Source organism: Rhyacophila brunnea, unplaced genomic scaffold, assembly GCF_057557595.1.
Source record: "Rhyacophila brunnea isolate RB1 unplaced genomic scaffold, BYU_Rbru_1.0 scaffold_20, whole genome shotgun sequence".
Lineage (NCBI taxonomy): Eukaryota > Metazoa > Arthropoda > Insecta > Trichoptera > Rhyacophilidae > Rhyacophila > Rhyacophila brunnea.
Genome location: NW_028232860.1, coordinates 1,461,853 through 1,485,798, shown reverse-complemented (window position 1 = coordinate 1,485,798; position 23,946 = coordinate 1,461,853). Strand labels below are relative to the sequence as shown.

At 33.9% G+C, this 23,946-nt stretch overlaps 1 protein-coding gene across 3 annotated transcripts in view; it reads right to left on the bottom strand.

Annotated features, from left to right (window-relative positions):
- Positions 1–23,946, bottom strand: part of atl (atlastin GTPase) — a 74,966-nt gene that overhangs the window by 50,584 nt on the left and 436 nt on the right. For 2 of the 3 annotated variants that reach the window (XM_085948468.1, XM_085948467.1), the window contains exon 2: positions 21,734–21,954. In XM_085948468.1, coding sequence (XP_085804594.1) covers positions 21,734–21,954 — 221 coding nt within the window. Of the gene's footprint in view, positions 1–21,733; positions 22,208–23,946 lie in introns of all 3 variants that reach the window. The other variant, XM_085948469.1, reaches the window with a different exon arrangement.

The window sequence follows — 23,946 nt, the reverse complement described above, 5'->3', positions numbered from 1 at the left end:
TAATAATAGTAGATTCATTGACATGTTTTCTTTTTTAAGTACATACGTAAAGTTTTTTAGTCATCTTTACACGATTTAAGAATATTTTTATCCAACGCCATGACAAAACAAATCGACGTGCACACACCTCGACTGTCAGTCGCCGATTGGCGACTAGTGAGAAATTTCGTCGCACCTACTGTTGAAAATTATTTGCCGTTCCACTGAAGTACGCTCTTAAGTTCGTTGGTATTGTCGAAAAATGTCGCTTCGTTGGTGCGAAGATACTGTCTTAAAATTCTTATTGGAACATTTAAGCCATGAGTGCCTTGGATTTTTAAATCTCCACTCCATTAAAATAAACAAGCTCCTAGGACCTAGTACATCTCTCCTATTGATCCATTTTAATTTCTCTTGTTAATTTCTTCATCCGCTTCTTGTATTGACTCTTTTCTGTTACCTACTAAAACGTTTAGTGATAAGTAGATCACTCAAAGTTGTGACGGGGCAAAGGTAGCGTTATGCCGGGTCCACACCGGCAACAACTCGTTAAATTTTACGATAATTATCATAATTGCTTAAGAAATTTTACGATAATTATCATGCTTATCGTAAAATTTAACGAGTTGTCGCGCGACTTGTTTTCGGTGTGGCCGCACTTTAAGGCGTGTATCGTTTTTCGGATAACTCAAAACGCAGAAAGATTTACAAACTTATACATTATTATAAAACATTGGTTGTATATTGACCTTTATGTTTTGTCATAACAACGTTAGTTAGATGGCAGCTAGTACCAATTGGAGTGTCTATTTTAGAATGTTTAATAATTCGTGTCTACATTCAATTAAAAGAGTACCTACCTAGTAAAGTTTTACATGTATCCCATTCATGAATAATGTAGCAACTGCACAGTAATAGAAGAAAATACATGGCAAAAAATCCTAGAACTTTGATATGTATAGCAGTGGCGAAGGGTGGAGGTAGGCTGTTAAGATCCGCCATAAATAGTGCACATTAAACTTTTTCAGTTATACGCATTTGTTTTCAATGAAATAAGACTACAGTTAACGGATGGTGTTGGTTAATTTTTAAAATTCAATTGAACCCTGCGAAACCGAGCCATAATAGATAATAGTCACAAAATACTCGTCTATCTGTAAAATATCTAAAATTATGCAATTAAATCATACATAACTTTGCATATTTTATAGATAGAATAATATTTTGTATCCAATATAGTTTGGTTTAGGCAGGACTTAATGAATTAAAATAAAAATAACCAATAATAATATGTATTTTAATCCAATGAATATAAATAAGTATGAATGAAAAGGTGTTGGACAATTTTGTCGTATCGCCTAAAATGTACCAAATCTATTATGGTTTGGTGGTTTAGGCAGGGTTTAATTGATTTTTAAAAATTAACCAACACCATCTGTAAATTGTAGTTTTAGTGCAATAAAAACAAATACGTATGACTAACAAAGTTTAATGTGCACTATTCATGTCGGATCTTAACAGCCTACCTCCACCCTTCACTACTGACGTATAGCATGTTTTTGTCTGCGATCGAAATTCGGTGAACCGGTGGATATACATTGCCAGGTTTTATCGCAGCAAAAATTGTCAATCTGCTTCTATCAACACATCCACCATTTGATTTTTTCATTTCTAAATATTTCCTAAGCATTTCCAAATAATATCCTACAAAGAATAACAAACGATCACAACTGTTTTGAGAACAATTAATCAAGAAATACGAAAAACTGTGGCATTTAAATTAATAGCAACACCGGTGTAACATATTAACATGCATGGATGATCTGAAGTTTTTTGAAACACTACCACCTCACTTGGCATGAGACCAAAACATCTCAAACCATGACTGCACCATCAAAATATTATTATATTCCGGAGAATCGTGTTATTTTACGCGTAATTAATGACTATTACTAATTACGAGATTATGACTGTGGGCCGCAGTGTGTCCGACTTGATAGCGCATTGGATTAACAATGTTCAAATTCCAGTTGAGACAAAAAAAATAGACACATATTTCAAATTGCTGACTAGACATGTTTTTCCCTTCACTACCCACCCGCCCCGTTTCCATACCTCTTCTGTGAATCTATTCTATACACATGACTGCTATCTGCCGCTATCGAGGGTAGTTTTTCACATTTTGTATCGAAGTAGGTACATATCAGCACGTATTGTAACAATTACAATAAGTTAGTTTCAATTGTTACAATAAGTTACATGTTTTAACACCGCCTCTCTCGGGTGTGCTAAATTTTAGAGCGAGATTGACAGTTTCGACTGTTTCCTATTGTAACAATAATTAATATAATACTTCAATACAAACATATGATAAACTAGCGTCGTTTGATTTATTATGCTTTTTGTGTCCGCCGATTATTGGGACATATTTTTTTTCTATATTATGTATATTCATAGTCATGGCACCCACAAGGGGGGGGGCTGACAGGGCTCTAGCCTGGGGGCCCGGCGTAAGTAGTAAAAAAAAAGTCGGCTGCGGCGCTATTTGATTGTACGATGCATTTTTTTACTGTGTGCCGATACTCGTTAACTCCATATTCAAATGGATCCTACTCGTACATATTAAAAATATAAAAAATCGCTAAAAATACACCATTTGAATAACGCTACTGCAGCGCGTCATGCTAACTTTACCCTTAGCGATAGGTAGAGGGGCCCGCTTCAGGATGTGGGGTCATGTTCATAGTTATCCTCTGTAATTCGCACCCCCAGTAAAATACTGTAGTAAGTCAAAAATTGGCATTTTGCAGGAGAGCCATTTGAAGTTTCAAATATTCTTTGTAAATACAGGAAAAGTCTGAATGTAAAAATTATTACTCATTTTTATGGAAAAACATGATCTATTTTCAACTGTATTCAACATTTTTCTCTAAAACATATACAAACGGAGATATTTGAATATTTCTGAGTTACGACTGTATTTTATTAGGATATTTGACAATTTCATGTTAAAATTTGAATCAACTCAATACTTTCTATGTAAATTTCCCTACCATCACTCTAATAATTTCAACTAATTTGTTGGGCACTGTAAAGGAAGGTTTTCAAAATATTAAGTTATGGTACAATCTTTAAAGATTTATTGAAAAAAAAAAGAAAAATACAATTATTAGTTCAAAACAACAAAAAAATACTTAATTATTTAATTTAATGGGAAAATAATTTTTTTACATACGATTTTTAATTTTTAAACATCACTTGGAAGAGAAGCAAAAAATCATAATAAAATTCACGATGTTTAGCGGTGCAGAGGAAAGCAAATCCTTCTTTTTAATTGTCGTTATTTTTGGCCACTCTTGATATGCTTTGGATATATTGAGACCATCCATTGGTAACGGTTTGCCTATTTGCTGTTGTCGAACATTCAATTTCCTACATTCTTCATGATAACTGGTTTTAAAAAAAAAAAGGTATGGATAGTCTCTGTCTACTTTTATAACTTTAATCTTCTGCCACAAAACTTTTTCTCCATTTTCATCCGTGTTGTAATTTTTACCGATTTCATCTGCTAGTTTTTTCATGTTGAGAAAATTATTTGTCGTCATGGGTTTAACTATGTATGGTTGTCCTGTTTTCTTACTCGTTTGTACAATGGTAATAATTTGGCTGGGCACAAATATTGGTCCACTTTTTAGAGCCCTGGTTTTCTGCTGCTCAATTGTAAAATGGACGATATCGCCTTCATTTTGTTTATGCCCGGTGACCAAAAACTTATGAGAGATCGTTGTATTTTTTTGTGAATTCCCGGTGGCATATAAATACATTGCAGCAATGTATTTATTTTTATTCTGCCCGGCACAATAATTGTCACTGTAAAAAATAAAATGCTCATTGTGGTGATATTTTTTACATGCATTGTAATCGAGTACACAGCTACCAATTTTATTGGATCCTCATGCAGCTTGACTCTCGTCCCACATGTATCAGTTTGCAATATTTTCAGTGATATTATAGACTGTACGATTGTACATTGCCAAACTTTCGTTTATAATAGAAATTTGACACATTTCCGCAAGGAAGCGGTAAAACAGCCTGCAAATCATATACAGCTACATTAATGACGCTATTTTGGCCATTAGTTCGGGACTCTGCTACGTCTTTGATCTTTTCATCCCTTGCCTCTTATTTCCAGGTTGATGTGTCTCATATTTTTCTTGAAGTTGTTTTTTTTCATCTGGTGGTGAAGAATTATTGTATAGGTCGCATTCAACGCACAAATCTTTTTTTAGGCTTAAAGAAGCCAATATTAAATTCGTCATTAAATATAGATGCGTATAATAGTGTTCTTTTCCAAATGGCATATTGCCGTCAGCTTGTTGTTTTTTGTATAACCGATACATTTCAGCAATTGTTAATTTACCATCTAAATACAATTTGGACGTCTGTGCACGCAAATAATGTTACTCGATCACTGGGAAAGACTTAATGTGAGCTCTTATATCATTTTTTTAAACATCACTATTTTTTTGTGATTTTTGTGATCTCTTTGTTCTGGAATTGGCGTTCCGGAAAGAAGATCTCTTGTTTTCCATGCAGTAAAGCAGTACCTATCACTCACCCCAAATGTCTTGATAAAGTATTTTTTGCATACTTCTTGTATTTTACTTCCATTTAATTGTTGATAACAAAAATTGTTGCCTCTGCTGCTTCCAGTTTTTTTTGTTTGAATACTTTAGAACAATAATATCCATGCAATTAGTGAGAAAATTACGCTGTATCTCAAGATTTTCCTGTAGTAACAGAGTTACAACAGTATTTTTTTGAAAAGTATTGTTTTAGTTTTTTAGAAAGCTTCTTGTAAAATACTGTCGTAACTTAGTTACAACACTATTTTATTATCTATTCAACAGTTTTCGGAAAGTAATGTACTGTATTAAGTGCTTTCTCTCCGACACTATTTGAGTTTGAGATACGATAGTATTTTATTAAAATAGCAAAAAAAAATACGAATCCAACCACATCCATAACTCGAAAACGCCCATTTCAGACTTACGACAGTATTTTACTGGGGGTGCGAATTGATCCTGTTAGTTGGCCTAAATAAATAAATAAAAAAAAACGAAGGAGCTCTTCAAAATTGTGCTGAGTTCGTTGTTACAACCCCCAAAAGTTCTACCAATACCCCGATGGTGAATGGCGTATACCTAATTAGAACACGGGGTCTCTCCCATTCCATATGCCGAGACTCCCAAAGGGTCGTCATCTACAAAATAGTAATGATAATAATAATGAATTATTTAATACTTATATAAATATACATAAACTTATGTGTGTATTTTACAAGGGAAGGGACATTAGTGCTACGACTAGGCCCTCCGAATGATTAAATTTGACCCTGGAGCACGGTGGAAATTTTATTCATAAAAACGCAATTTGTACTGTTTTCTATTTTTAAAATCGTACTATATTTTTGACGAACCAAATAAAACATCCAGTTGGTGCCTTATGCCGGGTTCACACTGGCAACATATCGCCGGCAACCTCGTTAAATTTTACGATAATTATCATAATTGCTTAAGAAATTTTACGATAATTATCATAGTTATAGTAAAATTTAACGAGGTTGCTGGCGACACGTTGTCAGTGTGGACCCGGCATTAGAGATAGGAATCTTCGGAGGGGCAGTTTTAGGGAAATAAAAAGAAAGAATGAAAATGGATTTTTATTTTTTTATTTTTGGCGGGAAAAGCTGATGGAAAAAATAATTACAAGATAAAAAGAACTTTTTATATAAGCACAACGTTTTTAAATTTTCTGTTGAATCAAATAAATTTGACATGACTAGCTTATTAAACATCAAAAAAAATGTACTTGATAGAAATACTGAATAATGAAATGTCATTTCATATTGATTTCCATAGTAACGCACGTATATAATTATTATTTAATAATTTAGTTGCTAGGACCCCCTAGCAACCAATAATGGTATCGAAATAACTTTTCATACAAAACAGAATTAACTAAAAATGAATTCAATTCTACTTAAAGATGGCTAAAAGTATTTAAAAAAATGCATTGGCATCGTGTTCTGATATATTCTAAAAGTTTCAAATGTCTAGCTCGGGAAGTTAGTTAAAAATCGATTGCAAGATTTGTACCGGACAAATAAGAATACGACTTAAGAAAAACGTTGTAATGACAAAGGCTCTCAACTTTAGACTACGGGCGGATCTTTTACAACAGGAAAGTGTCCAAAAAACTAAATAATATGTCCACCCCACTTCCGGTTATGTTGAATAGAATATGCACTACTAAGAAATTAATATGCCATCGTATTTATCGTACACTATAAAACAAACATGGAAATGACGCGACTGATACAATATTAATACATGTTATATATGTAGATAAATTTCATTGTAAGCTAGCCGCCGTGATTGGCAATTTCAGGGATCAACGAATCATTCCTGCATCAATCAAATTTTGCTCATCGACGATGACCGGTCGAACGAGTCCGTCTAGCTAAAAATAAAAAAACCCCCCCACGGCAATTTGGCATTACATGCCTATTATTCTCAAACGTCAAAATAACAAAATTCACATTCACGACGAGAGAATGTTCGCTATAGATAAAGACGAGAAAAAACGAGGTTACTGCCTTCCTCCACTCATTGTAGACACGTTGACGGAAAGACAGGTAAGCGGTTACATAAAGAGAGATGTAGACCACTTGCAGCGCATTAGTGATGTCACCATTATACTTATTGATTGATACTATCACGTTGTTACCGCGAAGTTGTTAGGTCAAATCAAACAGGTCTATCCGGTATTTTAATACCTTGCAAAGTGCTTGAAAACATGTGGATAAAATCGACCATATAATCTGCGACGATATCCCGAAAACCAAAATTCCGAAAAGTAAATTATGTGTAGATTTTCTTAATTTTAAATTTGTAAAATACATCCAGTTATAATATAAAATTGGGCAGTTAGTTAAATAGTTATCTAGGTCCATAAGTAACTATCTCCTCTTGTTACTGAGGATGGTAATTACGGAGTTCAATAAGATTTAAACAATATAAAGGAATAAATAATATACAATTCAGTAGCGAAGGGTGGAGATAGGCTGTTAAGATCCGTCATAAATAGTGCACATTAAATTTTGTTAGTCATACGTATTTGTTTTTATTGAATTAAGACTACAAATTACAGATGTTGTTGATTAGTTTTTAAAAATCAATTAAACCCTGCCCAACCAAACCATAATAGTTTTGGTATATTTTGGGCAATACGACAAAATTGTGCACACTTTTTCATTCATACTTATTTGTTTTCATTGGATTAAGAATACATATTACACATATTGTTGGTTCATTTTTTTGTTTCACTAAGCCCTGCCTAAATCTATAGATTTAGTATTTTTTGACTTTTATCTATTATGGCTTGGTTTCACAGGGTTAATTGAATGTTAAAAACTAACCAACAACATCTATAAATTGTAGTCTTATTTCAATAAAAACAAATACGTATGACTGACAAAGCTTAGTATGCACCATTTATGGGGGATCTTAACAGCCTACCTCCACCCTATTTTCATTCATACTTATTTGTATTCGTTGGATTAAGAATACATATTACACATATTGTTGGTTAATTTTATTAAATTCTTTAAACCCTGCCTAACCAAACTATAGTAGATAAAAAATATTATTCTATCTATAAAATATAAAAAAATATGCATGATTTAATTGTATAAATTTACGATATTTTATAGATAGACGAGTATTTTGTGACTATTATCTATTATGGCTCGGTTTCGCAGGGTTCAATTAAATTGAATTGAACGAACACCATCTGTAAATTGTAGTCTTATTTCAATGAAAACAAATACGTACGACTGACAAAGTTTAGTGTACACTATTTATGGTGGATCTTAACAGCCTACCTCCCACCCTTCACCACTGATTAAAAGATGATGTAGATATTATGTCTCATTATAACTTCTATATATCTTCATTATAACGTCATTATAACTCATAGGTACACAATTTTACTAATACAAAGTAAGTGAACTGGCGTAAAGTAAGTGAAACTTTTAAAGAACCAAGTCGACAAAGCAAAGGAAGTTACCAAGCGGATCTCCTGAGACTAGAATTTAGAAAATGCGTTTACCCCGGTAGATGTATCGCCTAAAGAAAGTCGCATACAAAAGTGGAAGGAGAACCTTAGGACGGTCGTCGGCATTGAACTAACGGAAGAAGACAATGGCTTTCAATGCCTCATAAGGCGGGACAATCTACCTGTGCGTGATGATAACATCTCTAAGGCGTAAAACCCACTTAACGCAACAAGTGGGGCTCTCGCGCAAAATTTCACAAGTGGCGCGTAAATCATCGAAAATACAACGTAATCAAATACGCCAGCGCACACTGGATTTGACGACGCATTGTGCCCGCCTGCCCCATGAGTCATCGTTTTTTGGCTTCTCAGCGATACGAATTAACGAAAATACAACGTAGTCCATTCATTGAACAGGGCTAGCAAAATCACGCTCCTGGCAGCGTCGTCGATAGACGGGCGAGAAGCCATTATTTAATAACAGTGAACTCTTTGTTTAGTTATTGCGTGTCCGATATTTCGCTGGTATAATAACGTCATCGTGAATATTAATTACAAGCCCCGAGAAATTTAATAATATTTTTATTGCTTTTTTATGAGAGACGCTGATAATAATAATTATTTTGTGCTCCTTGAACCCCTTATTACATAGGTGAAGGGTAATGAGCGGGTGGGAGGGGGCCTACTTCGTAGAGAGCGCACCGAGCGCCGCGTTTTTGGGCTTTATGCCTTAGGAATACGGATAAGTGTCCAGTGTAGCGAACTGTTGCTAACGAATGGGTCCATGGCCCCCCTACCTATCGATAAGGTGAAGGGCAGTGTGATTTTTTACATTAGTGTTCCCCGGATGATATTCCGGGGAATCCCAAGGTTCTTTGAGGTCAAATTAAGGGTTGTGTATTGAGTTGTCGCCACTCAGCATCATTTTTTGAAGCACTAATCGCCACTCTCTTTATGGTGGTCAAGTAACATGCGCCCTTTGACAGACCTATTGGATAAATGGCCATTTTCATGGTGAGGAAACACATTAAAAATAATTATAAAATAAAATTCTACACATGAACTATATCAATCTTCATATCAAATCAAATTGCATCGCACATCATGTAAATATACTTTATATATAATAGCGCCGCAGGCGACCTTTTTTTACTATTACAGCAAATTTGTGGTACATGTATATCTCACTTAACTAGCCACAACGGGCCCACCCTAAGCCCGGGCTCCCAGGCTAGAGCCCTGTCAGCCCCCCCCCCCTGTGGGGACCATGAATGGGTTAATCTACTTTAAGTTGTACAATTCGGATATTACCAGTAATTCAGCTTAAATAATTTTAAAATGGTATGGTAAGAGGACAGACAAGAAGTAAGCGATATGACAGAAGTCGCCAAACTGCTGAAATGATAATGGGAATGTCTCTCGGCGAGTGGACAACCGTCGGAAAAATGCAGTGATACAGTAGTACCCAATAGCCAAGTCTACACTCGGGACTTTTCCGTACGTCTCACGAATTGAACACAGGGCATGCGTCGTCGGGCCTCAAAATCGGTTTGAAAGTAGCCGCCATTTTGTGATGAAAGTACTAGCGCACTGCTATCCGACCGGCTTGGATTTCTGTCCCTAGCTCTAGCAGCTTCGTATTTTTTCGGTAAGATTCGGGTTGTTCGTTGAGTTGCTTGTCAATAAATAAATTAATTTTAGTATATTGGTCTTAGTCGATGTTAAGAATAGTTGATCATATTGGATGCATATATATTAGTATTGAAATATTAGGATTTTTTGCAAAATTTCGACTGAAATGATGACAATGAATTTTATTGAGTAGTATAGGGCACATTGCGCATTATGGGATATAACCCATAAAGACTATACGAACAAACTGAAGCGCAGGTATATTATCTATCTGACTTCACGAAGTGAAAACTGTGATGAACGAATGTAGACAGTAAAACGGATTCATCTCCTCGGCGCATGCACAAAACTTCTCGGCGTAAAACCAGAATTTAAAAGTTGAAGAGGAAGTGGGTGATGAAGTGACTAAATGCGGACTTAGCTAATGGGAACTAAACGACCACAGAGACGCCCCTAAAGCTCGTTGGATTGATAAATTTATTAGTCCGGCGAAGAACTAGAATGAGTTGAAGGAGCTAGGGTAGACCTTCGTCTAGCAATGGATCGACCCCGGCTGATAATAATTATGATATTATACAGCTCGTCGATATAGATATAGCTAAATATTGATTTGATTACATATTATTACATAAATGAGCCAGTAACCCGACGTACAAAATTATCTGACCTCTTTGGCAATATAATTATCGCAGCCAAAACCAATACGTTCGCACAGAACTTGAATGTTTTCTGAACACGTATGAATTGGAATGCAAAAAGTCACCACGATATTACACCGCTACATAAAGTATTTTGCAGATTAAATCTGTTTAATATCTTATAATATTCTCGAAACGATACGTAATCAAATATTATTATAGCTCACTTTTTTATTACAGTTTACGGAAGAAGACATAAAAAACCTCTAACATTTCATATTAAGTACTTATATTAATCCGTAAACAACAGTTTATATCAATACAATAATTTAATTAATTAAATGTAATTTCATCAGACTTCATGCTTCTGTGTATGCAAACTACAAATAAAGAGATAGATTTAACTACAGTAAGTTGTTTTATAAAGATTTATTCTGCCAAACTTAGTCAAAGTCTGACATTATTATTATTTGCTTTCACTTGCTGTAACTCTGCTTTATAAATTTTATAAAGTAAAGTTGCTTCCCTACTTTATAAATCACCATTACTGTGGAACCGGTGGGCGGTAGGTATAAAGAAGGATGACTACTCCCGATCTAGATTCTAGAATCTAGATCGATACACTTCTGAATTAAGCGTTTCTCTAGCATAGTCGCACGGCGCATGGTTCCTAAGTTTGCCAAACATAAAAAAATATCCCCGCTCTTTCACGTATATGCATTTCAATATAGACGTAGTACCACAAATATAGTTTAATACACATTACATATTCGAATCTGTACTATTGCACAGCCTCTTTGAAAACGCCCAACCGGTTTGAAGCAACTTGTAATCCAATGAAAAAACTATAACTATGCTGTAATGTTATAATCTGTGTTACAACATTGCTACATTAAATAATAGCCATCAATAGCATCTATTATCTACATTACAATATTAGATTATCTACACGTCATCGATTGGTGTTCGAGAAAGTGAATGAACGTACATAATATCGTCACGATTCGCTGGTGAAGCAGCATAAGTGCATATATGAGATAAAGTATGTTCAGTATTTTTACAAGAAATTAAAATTTATGTAATACGGATAACCTGCGAGCAACTTCTATGGCAGTTGTTAGAACATGTTAAATATTTTCGATGAGACAGTCTTAGATGCCAAGAAAACTAATATGTGGAATAAGCATAGATGGCATAATTATTACTATACCATTGTATGAATTGACAGGCTGTAACTGATGTTTGTCTCACGTTATCATAAATAAAACAAATATGTGCGGTAGAACCTACTTATTCCGGTCCAGACTTCTCTCTGATCAGTGTATAGATTCATCATAATAATATGATTTCGTTGAAATTGCAACCCTTTAACGTAGGTCCATATTACTTTTCTAATCGTTCACATTTTTAATGTTTAATATTATTATAAATTAACAGTGGCAGCTGTGAATAAAAACTATAACTAATTATTCGTCAGCACGCTTTGCCCACTGCAGAGAACTGCAAATGTTTAAATAAAATTTCATTCACACTAAAAAATATAAGGAATAATACAGTTTGTTTTAATATACGGCCATATATTTCCGATACAACATTTTACGGTGAAGTGTGATACGGTGTACTGCATACGTACAAGTTTCCGGACACGGTAGATCACAGCTTACTTGAAGTTGGACACGTCTGCTATACGCCATCATTTGATTACGTGTTGCGCTTCCAAATTAACAAAATATCTCCATACTTACATCAAAAAGTGCCATAGAGACATATTTTTAGAGTTCTAATAACTACTTAATATGTAGATATGTGCCTTCATACAAGGAAACGGTATGGATGACATACTTATAAGGAATACTAAATGTGCTATTGGCAAGTTATCACTTACATTACAACCAGGTAACTCTGTTCTGTGCTTACTACTTACAACGTACATGTTGATGTCCAAATCGTAGATATTATGAGGGTTTATTTATCTAGATTCTAGATGGAGATATGCCGAGATTAGTTTATATTATATAACAGCGATGGCGAACCTATGGCACGCGAATGTTTTATTTTGAAGTGAAGAAAAAATACCTATAATAATTTAAAAAATATTTGTTTTTACAAAATAGTTTTACGAATATAAATATAATAGATATAGCCATGCGTGTTTTCTCCGGTTTTTAACATTATTTTTACCTAACGATGCGCAAACGGAAACGACGAAATTCATGGATAAACGACAGATCGCATTGTATAAAAAATAACAGGCAAATACTCTTCAAGAATAAGTATTACTTTTAATGCAAATATGTAATTGCATAGGTCGGTCCTTAGGCGTACACATAATATTATCGCACTGCCTCATCAGGCGGCAGGGGAAAGCCGCGCCGCGAACCTCTGATTTTGACCGATTTATAATGCTTTGGAAAAATTCATGAATTCAAGAATGAAAACCTAACCTAATCTAATCTAACCTAACAAATACTCCAGTATATAGGCTATTTTCAAATTTTTTTTGCTGCTGGCTTCCCGTAAAGTGTGAACCGACAAGAACCGCGTTTTATTTAGACATGAATTTTATGTCAGTACTATACTACTCAAATCGGTTGGACGGTCTTTAATATACGGCCATATATTTCTGATACAATATTTCACTGTGAAGTGTGATACGGTGTACTGCATACGTACAAGTTTCTGGACACGAGATCTGGCAAGACAAAACGTTAAGTTGACAACGCTGATTACGACTGTTATTTTGTGTTATTTTATTAATAAATGTTCAAATGCCGACTGTGTACGTATTACTTTATCACTTAGTCAGATAATTTAGATACCTACCTATGACCTACGTACTTGCTAATGCAAAGTCGAACGTGTGATTATGGTGTTGAAAATAATAACGAATGTATTGAATGGAGATTGGAGACAATGACTAGTTATTAGTGTATTCTTTGGGCATACTTCAAAACTATTTATTTGATCCCTGATTTCTTTTAGATTAGTCAGGCTTAATCCCCAAGTTATTCAGACCACGCCATACTCCATTACGAAACATACAAATACCTCAGCAAATCGACGTGTTTTAAATTGAAATGATTCGATAGAATGAAATCAAATACGCAATTATTATTGTAAGTGTTGCAAGTCCGTCCAAGACTAAACATAAAAACTCGAAATTGAAAGAGATCTGTAATTTATAAACATACTTCTACTGTTTACAGTGTTTACACTCAAGTGTAAACAATATATTACGGTAAATGTAGGCAAATAATAATTGTTTACAATTAAATTTATAACACAGGTTTATACAAATTAATAATAAACAACGCATATATGCCTATTATGCAGTCTTTTGCAAGATGTAGCACATAATATCAGCAACTTTTTAAATTATTTTTTTAACGAAATATCAGATAAATAAATACAAAAATATGCTGTTCAATAGTAAGGATTAAAGTTCATTTTTGAAATGCGGAGTTATTATTCATTAAAATATCTGTGATGGGTAACATAAGTAATATTGTGAAAGTATCTATAATTTTTGTTAACGAAAAAAAAACATTGTACATAGTCCAAAATTCTCTTTCTTTAGCACCAAGGTGCCCGATTGTTACGTCCAGGGAACTCAGAAATAATGGGAACTGAAATACCTAACGGGTAACGAGTAGCAGGTAACCGATCTCGATCGAGTAAGGAAGAATCCGGAATAAACATAAACACGTGTCAAGAATACGCCATACGTCTAATACTGACAACTGCTCTCGGTTTACGCATTCACGCTCATTTAATATTGGTGTACTACACACTCTATTGCACGTGCATAATGCGTGTTTCATTTTCGTAGGACATTCTCACATTCAAAACCCTGCATCAAAATATAGCGTACCTATTGAATATAGCCTATCAGAAATATATGTATTATCTGTTCTGTGGTTACATCTCTCCCGTGCAGCTTCGTTTCGGGACAAGGAAGTGTGGCATTAAAATCTTTTCACTGTGACACGTTTACAGCGTCGTGGAAGGCGGCCGTACACAAATCGCGGCTGCATGTACATGACGGATGGAGACGGGGTAACTGAAATCATTGTAGGTACGAGGGTGGGTCAATAAGTCCTTAGAAAAGCCAACAGGTGGCGCGACTAGTACTGTAAGCGGTTTGTTTTCATGCAGCGGCACTACCGATTCAGTATGCTGCGAAGTTTCAATCAGATTGGTCGGGTTGTTGTGTGTTTCTCGTACATTTAAAAAAAAATTTGCTTGTGGAAAATGGAAAAATTGAGTTTAGAGCTGTTATTAAACATTTTAATATAAAAGGGTTAACAGCAAAGGAAATAAAAAATGAGTTGGATTTAGTTCACGGCATATCTGCTCCTTCACTTGCAACTATTTATAACTGGTTAAATGAATTTAAACGTGGTCGTCCATCAACAAAGGATGAACCACGCTCAGGACGTCCTGTAGAGGTGACTACACCAGAAATGATCAATAAAATCCACGATATGGTGTTAAGTGACCGAAGATTAAAGTTGAGTGAGATAATTGAGGTTACAGGGATCTCAAAAGGTAGCGTCATTTCTATTTTACATGACAAATTGGGCATGAAAAATATTTCTGCAAGATGGGTGCCGCGTTTGCTCACAGTCGACAATAAACGCAATAGGGTGGTGGCCTCTAAAGCCCTGTTGTCGCTCATGCAACGCAATCCGGATGAATTTTTTCGTCGCTTTGTGACTGTAGATGAAACATGGATACACCACTATACTCCCGAGACGAAAGAACAGTCAAAGCAGTGTATTGCGAAGACAAACCATGTCCAAAGAAGGCGAAAACCGTAAAATCAGCTGGTAAGGTTATGGCTACTGTATTTTGGGATGCACGTGAAATTATTTTCGTTGACTATTTGGAAAAAGGAAAAACAATAACAGGGGATTATTATGCATCTTTATTGGACCAGCTAAAAAACGAAATTGAAGAAAAACGGCCTCATTTAAACAGGAAAAAAATCCTCTTTCATCAGGACAATGCCCGTGTTCACACATGTTTACGATCAATGGCTAAAATTGAAGAATTGAAGTTCGAATTGGTCGACCACCTACCGTATTCGCCAGATTTATCCCCCAGTGACTTTTTCCTTTTCCCAAACTTAAAAAAATGGCTAAGTGGACAACGTTTTTTTTCGAATGAAGAAGTCATCGATCGGACAAATGCTTATTTTGAGGACCTTCCGAAAACTTATTTTTCTGACGGTTTAAAAAAAATTGAGAAACGTCTAACCAAGTGTATTGAGCTCCAAGGAGATTATGTTGAGAAATAAAAAAAAATACAAAAATAAAAACTGTTTTAATGCTTTTTTCTAAGGAATTATTGACCCACCCTCGTACCTATTTGTATCAACCCTATTTGTAAGAACGCCACAATGTAGAGGTTTATCATGACCCTGATTTTTTTGGATTCATATTAGATATTACACTAAATTTATATGTATTTGGTTTGCATATCGTCGCGTCCTTGGATAAACATGTTATCACTGTTATCAGGATTATTGCTATGCGACTGTACTAACTAATATGAAATGAAGAATTCAAAATTAGCATAGATAGACTATAGATACTAGTCATACTTACTATATTATAGCCATAGATGCGACAATATATTATTTCAAATGTATATATTTTATTTTGTCATAGTTTCATATATATATATAAAATAACATATGGGGTCAAGTTCGGTAGTATATTTACTAGTTTAAAAGTTGCTGGTCTTCACCACTTTCTCCACCCGTTCTCACGTGGCGATTTTTGTCGTCCAACTATCTGTTGAATGTTGAACAAGACATCGAAAGGAATATTCCCACACATCGATTGAAGTCAAATCCAAACGGCGTCAAGTGAATTTGTTAGTTCGTGTGTGCTAATTTCTGACATTTTAAGTGACATCGTTAAAACGTCGTTATAAACTAAAACAATGTCAAACAACGTGTGTAAGTCTAGACAAGTTTTAGTATTGCTTAGGAAACCGGGTAACTCGGATTGCGATTCACTATTGAACCGACTTAAAAACAGAAAGGTCCTCAATTTTGTTCAAATCCAACATGAAATTGTTGAAATGTGGTTTCCATCTATCAATTGATATTCAACACACAGTGGAACGATAAAAATCGCCTAGTGGGAATGCGGCATAAGCATTGTACACGCAGAGAAAAGGTTGACAAACTCATAAAATATGTATTATAATGAATAATGATCATCATAATTTAGTTTACCTTAACCCTTTATAGGGCAAAGGTCGAAAACGGTTTATTATATATATTATTATACGCTGAAGAGCCCGCCGTTCAAATATAATTCAGTATAAAAAGGACCTCAGCGTCATAACTACGTCAATTTAAATCGATCTTTTCGCAAAAATCACTAATCATCGGAGATTTTATTTCAAGAAATATTATTATTATTACTGATAATTTCTGCCGCGGAGAATTATTATTATTTTATGAACACCTGCGAGATGAAGCCGATCAGAAAACAGGGCTGTCAAAATAATATTAAGCATTCATATTTTTTAAATGTTAATTTCATCATGGTTTTTAATCAAACCTGTGCAAGTACGTACTGATAACTTGGGTGGATTTTGTAGCAAACATACTATTGATATATATACGGGTATATTATTATTATAACCCAATTCAAATTGAACATAGGTTGATACTCAAATACTATTATAGTATGTTTATGATTTCGAGAAAATAATACGATGGTATAATTAATCCATATCAATTATTTGAAAACATTACATTCGCACTTTGCACAAAATTACAAACACATTCGAAGTTTGCCGCACACGTACAGACCACGTGATATTTGTTTACGCAAAATCGTCGCTTTTCAAAATGGCGAATTTGATTACCAGATTTTACAGCGATGAATCAGTATGTTCCTTTTTGTCTTTTTTTATTCGTAGGTTTGTTTACTATGTACACCGAGAAATTTCCATTTATAAACTCGGAAACGATTTTTACAGAAGAGTTTTGGAATATAATGCAACCAAAACTGGAAAAAATTCTATCATGGGTGTTGACTTCCTGAATTAGCTAACCCCAGGTCCATGCCACTACGTGAACCACAGAGGATATTAAGCCATTTCCACACTGGCAACAAGTTGCTGGCGACCTCATTAAATTTTACGATACTTACCATAATTGCTTAAGAAATTTTACAATAATTATCGTAAAATCTAACGAGGTTGCTGCCAGCAAATTAACTTGTTGCCAGTGTGGACCCGGCATTAGATGCACAAAACTTAAATAATATATATTATAAATAAAAATTTAAAATTATAAATATATATTATGATTTATGTCTTCGACAGCCCTGATGAAATAAATGTGAAATATGAGTCGGATCAGTCACAGAGCAAATTTATTAACACAAACAACTTTGACAAGACCTTTTTATATTAACTAGTAGACCAGATATTATGGACCACATGTTAAAAAATCATATTTTCAATTCTCAAGGCCAATTCTGTAGAACGTCCTCTTAAGGGGCCGCTGAAGAGCCCGCCGTTCAAATATAATTCAGTATGAAAAGGACCTCGGCGTCGTAACTACGTCAATTTAAATCGATCTTTTCGCAAAAATCACTAATCATCGGAGATTTTATTTCAAGAAATATTATTATTATTACTGATAATTTCTGCCGCGGGGCATTATTATTTTTTAATGAACACCTGCCAGACTTAAAGCCGATCAGAAAACAGGGCTGTCAAAATAATATTAAGCATTCATATTTTTTAAATGTTAATTTCATCATGGTTTTTAATCAAACCTGTTCAAGTACGTACTGATAACTTGGGTGGATTTTGTAGCAAACATACTATTGATATATATACGGGTATATTATTATTATAACCCAATTCAAATTGAACATAGGTTGATACTCAAATACTATTATAGTGTGTTTATGATTTCGAGAAAATAATACGATGGTATAATTAATCCATATCAATTATTTGATAACATTACATTCGCACTTTGCACAAAATTACAAACACATTCGAAGTTTGCCGCACACGTACAGACCACGTGATATTTGTTTACGCAAAATCGTCGCTTTTCAAAATGGCGAATTTGATTACCAGATTTTACTGCGATGAATCAGTATGTTCCTTTTTGTCTTTTTTTATTCGTAGGTTTGTTTACTATGTACACCGAGAAATTTCCATTTATAAACTCGGAAACGATTTTTACAGAAGAGTTTTGGAATATAATGCAACCAAAACTGGAAAAAATTCTATCATGGGTGTTGACTTCCTGAATTAGCTAACCCCAGGTCCATGCCACTACGTGAACCACAGTGGATATTAAGCCATTTCCACACTGGCAACAAGTTGCTGGCAACCTCATTAAATTTTACGATACTTACCATAATTGCTTAAGAAATTTTACAATAATTATCGTAAAATCTAACGAGGTTGCCAGCAAATTAACTTGTTGCCAGTGTGGACCCGGCATTAGATGCACAAAACTTAAATAATATATATTATAAATAAAAATTTAAAATTATAAATATATATTATGATTTATGTCTTCGACAGCCCTGATGAAATAAATGTGAAATATGAGTCGGATCAGTCACAGAGCAAATTTATTAACACAAACAACTTTGACACGACCTTTTTATATTAACTAGTAGACCAGATATTATGGACCACATGTTAAAAAATCATATTTTCAATTCTCAAGGCCAATTCTGTAGAACGTCCTCTTCTCTTTTAATTTGCTATTTCACCAACAACAGCTTTGTTGTTATCGTTTTATTCGGAGATTTTTAATGGCTGAGTCAATCCAAGTTGCCGTTTTTATGACGTTGACAACTCTAGTGTTTACACAACTTAGGAAATCCTCTTTCTTTTCAAGTCCGTCCATGTGTGGTACAATTCCTGTCAAAGTGAACAAAATATGGCAAATCTAGATTTGAACGTCAATAAATATTACTCCGGAAGGCACGTAAAACCAACAAGAATAATTTCCCCAGGATTGATTTGATTATGAACGATAAAATATAAAAGCTATGTAGCCATGACGTAAACCGTCTTTTCATAGATATTTTCAGAGGCATGGACGCTAACAGAAACAAAGCTGAGAAAACTTGAAACTTTCGAAATGTGTATGTACAGGCGCATTCTTCGTATAAACTTGAAGGACAAAGGAGTAAAAACTATACATTAGGTTATACGCTGGTCACATACGGCATCTCAGGAAATATCAACTTTCGTATATAATCATTCAAGGGAATATATCCGGTATGCGAGGCCCCGCCCCGGCAGAAGAAAGTCCTGGCTTGAACCCAGCACTCCATCACTCTTTAGTTAGAGCAATGACAGGCAGAGAAAAGTTGGTCAAAATCTTATCGGATAATATGACACAAGAAGAATGATGGTGAATATCACACAGCATATATTGTATTTAATATAAATCATAAGTAGACGGCGAATCCCTTAAAACATCGAAGCCGATGATTGCCAAGTGAAATAAAGTAAAAGTAACAATAGACACACCAATCTAGATTAATTTCTATTTCAGATAAATAATGCGGCGATACTGGCTGAGATCCAACAACCAAAAGAAAGATCAAAAACTGTACTGTGTTATTGAATACGAAATAGCGAATAAATTACAAGTTTAAGTACGCACAATTATTGAAGAAAAATTCCATCTGGTTTGCACCATCTGCGTTATCGCGATTATATCATTCCTACTATCTAGATTTTAGAATTTGAACAAAACGATGTCTAGGTTAAACAGATGTTTCAATGTGTAAGATCGTACCTACAAGATTGCAAGACATGTGCTATTTATTATTGTGTGTAATTAAATAATGACTATAAAGCAGTGATTCCCAACCAGTTCTGCAAGCCGTGTCAGGGGTCTCACATGAATTCACAAAATACAACTTAAAACCGTTTCTGTAATAGATTTTTTTATAAATAATAATTAAGAAGCAGTTTAGCAGTGGCGTCCCGTGGGGTAAGGCAGATTGAGCGTCGCTTGGTGGCGGCATTTACTCGAAGGGCGGCAAATAAGAATCATTCGGGATACATAGAAATTGCTACCTAAACTTAGTAATAACGAAAACACCTTCCCATTAAAAAAATCAGCTCACTGGTTTTGTCGAGTTCGCGATATCTAGTTTACTTCCGTTGACCTTCGACATCCTTGGTGACTAGAAACGACAAGTGCAGATTTGCGAATAATTACAGTCTGATATTTTGTTAATAATGTATCTATACTTTCCATACAACACATTTCTTAGATATTGGACTCATGAAAGGACGATAAAAAATACTGTATAAAAATGGGGCGGCATTTTGGCGCTGCCTAGAGGCAGCATTTTATCTAGGAATGTCACTGAGTTTAGTCTCCAATGCTATAAAAAAAAAAAATTATGTGGCACTTCAGTGTACCTATGTACATATTATGTAGGTTCCCGACGAATAAATATATTATCGCATATTGGAGACATCTAGTGACATATTTGAGAATTAGGATGCAATTAGATACAATTTACAGAACGTACCTACAAAATAAAATAATTTCTTTATAAAACAATAAAGTTTTTAGATAGAATAGCGCCATCAATAATTCTAAACAATTATAATCTGGATAAAAAGTAGAAATAACATTAAAAAACCTTGATTACATATAAATAAAAATAATTTTAAGTTAAAAATATTTTTATTTCCTAAAAAAATAGATAAATTTTTTTAAATGTTTGATAATATGATGAAAACAATTTATTAAACTAGGCATTTAATTAAAAATAATTGTTCAACAAACATTTAATTTTAAAATATAATAATTTGACAAATTATAATTAAGTATTGTACATATAATAGCTCTTTGTTGTCGTCAGAGATGTCTCTCTCTAGCTAGTAGCTACTAAACTCCATCTTAAGGGTGAGTGTAACGCCACAGTGATAGAATACAATAGTTTCTAATACATTTTACTGATAATTTACATTTCAAAGTGTATTTTAAAAATCAATATGTATTTAAAAACATTCAAATAACTTCAAATTTTATTAAAACTGTTATAAAATGTGCACACATCCAAATTCATCTTATTATTATGTATTTTTAATGGTTAATTTAATCATTAAAATGTTGTTTAATAAGTTCTCTCGAATCTTGTAGATTTTTTTAAAATAGCCCATAGTACCTAAATATTTCTTTCAATATAAAAAAACATAGATTTTTCTATAGTATGAAAATATGTATAGCTTTAGATCTTTTTATTTATATCGAATTGAGCTTTGGTATTGTGACATCCTTGGATTGGCTTTCTATCCCGCTATAGAACAATAATAAAGAAAAATATGCTCACCCTAGAGTTCATATATCTGAGGAAGAAGTCAAGAAGAAAGGACTTTCCCTTGCGGAAGGCGCCGGCCACGGAGATGACCACAACACTGCGGTCCTTCACATCGTCCTGCAGCATCAGCGCGGAGAGCGCCTCCTCGTCCAGAGCAAACGAGTGCTCCCCGTCCGTATGCACAATCTGGACAGCGTGCGCCATGCTTTTGCTGGCACTGCGCCCCGCTTTTTCTACGCACAACACACACACAGAAGACTTAACACTGTACCAGACACCAACCTAACCACTAACCTAACTTTATCTGATTATTATATTTACCTAAATTATCCGACCTGTTTGCTTTTGATAATTGGCATAGCAAATATCAACGGGGAATTAAAATGTTCACTCCTTTATGGGAATGTTATATTATAACGCTTGAATGTTAATATATATCAATTGCAGTGGCGAAGAGTCCATACTAAACGATTATTCAATGTTTACCTTGATTTGTAAAAAATAAATACTCAATTGTTACAAATAATTCAATTGATTTATTCTTCCATCCGCATGTACCGGAAAAATAGCACACCATAGTATATAGCGACATCTATAAATAGTATTAAATAATAAAAACTTGAATTTATGAAATTATTGTCCAGGAATCCTACCTAGGAAATACATGAAAACAAGCAACGTACTTCGAAGAAATAAAGAAAAATTCAGAAATCTTTATATTATTATATTATGAAAACAAAAAAAAAATGACAGTTGAGTGTTTGTTTACCTGAAGCAATTTGTTACCCATTACTGTATACCGGACCAATATACAATTTATTATTATTTTTGTTTATCTTTCTTCAACAGGCACCCTTCGCCACTGATTAATTTTTAGTTTACAGCTGCTTATAGGTTCACAGGTTCACATATCCAAGTGAGAACATAATGTCACTTGAATCTAGCACTATTCTATACCTAACCTATCAATTATTTAAACTATTTCATTGGATAGTTCTTTTGTTCAAATTCCATATTATTTATTTTTTGATCATAGACAATTCAACAATATTATAAATTTTCGATACCTACCTACATTTTACCTATAAATTAATAACAAATAATAATAATTGACCAAGGCCATTTCAAAGAACTTCACCAAAGCCATTACGTTATAAGTAAACATTTCAACGTGTAAATAATGGTAATAAATCAAAGAAAATGTCTAGAATTACTAGTAGGTGTTGGGCCGTTACTTACATCGCCAAGTTACTTACTTATGTTTTGGTCTAAAAATTTAGGGTAAACAGTACTTATTAAAAAGATATAAGTACATTAATCATGTTTCATGGTGATAACATCAAACATTAATTAAATTTAGAATCAATTTGATAAAATATTCTACTTCAATAGAGATATGTACAGGAAATCAATTAGTATGATTTGAAGCAATAGATTTGATGTGTAGCTAAGCTAATATACAACGTTATACCTACTTACTATTTTTCAATTAGTGACTAGGAGGTACTGACCAGTGTTTTGAAGTTAAATTTTAAAGATACCTAAATAATTATTATTTGTATTCAATTTATAAATGAATGAAATTAATTAAGGAATGTCTAAACAATAAAATTAGTAATTGCATACATAGATTATCTTTCCTTATTTGGCATCATGTATATTGTATACCTTTTATTGGCTTCCATGTTTAGTATGTATGATTATTTATGGTATTACTATTTTGAATTAGTTTTATGGTGGATCAAGCAACTTAATTATTACAATGATGAAGAGATATTGAACCCAATTTGGTTTAAAGGTAAAAGTTGCACAAATCCGAAATATGGTATACATATTAATAATTTGTTGACAAATGCAATCGTTCTGGAAACACATAACTGCTATAAACTATCATAAAATGACAGGTAGTATTAACTAGATTAGTTAAATGTTGATAGTAATATAGGTGGAATTATAACTTGTACTATTAGGCGATTCACAGACCTGTTACGCCTGGCGATGTCATCAATTTAAATTATTACTGACAGAACATCGTTTGATAATAAAAATAGAATGAATGAGGCAAAGATTATATTGATGTTTTTTTTAATGTGAGAAGACCTTGTTAAAGAAAGAACACTGACTAAACTAAATAATGTCAGGCACCGTTAGCTTTTGACGTATCTAATCGCGAAGAATTATTTTTCACCGAATACACATTATTGATGATTAACATAAGTCACGAA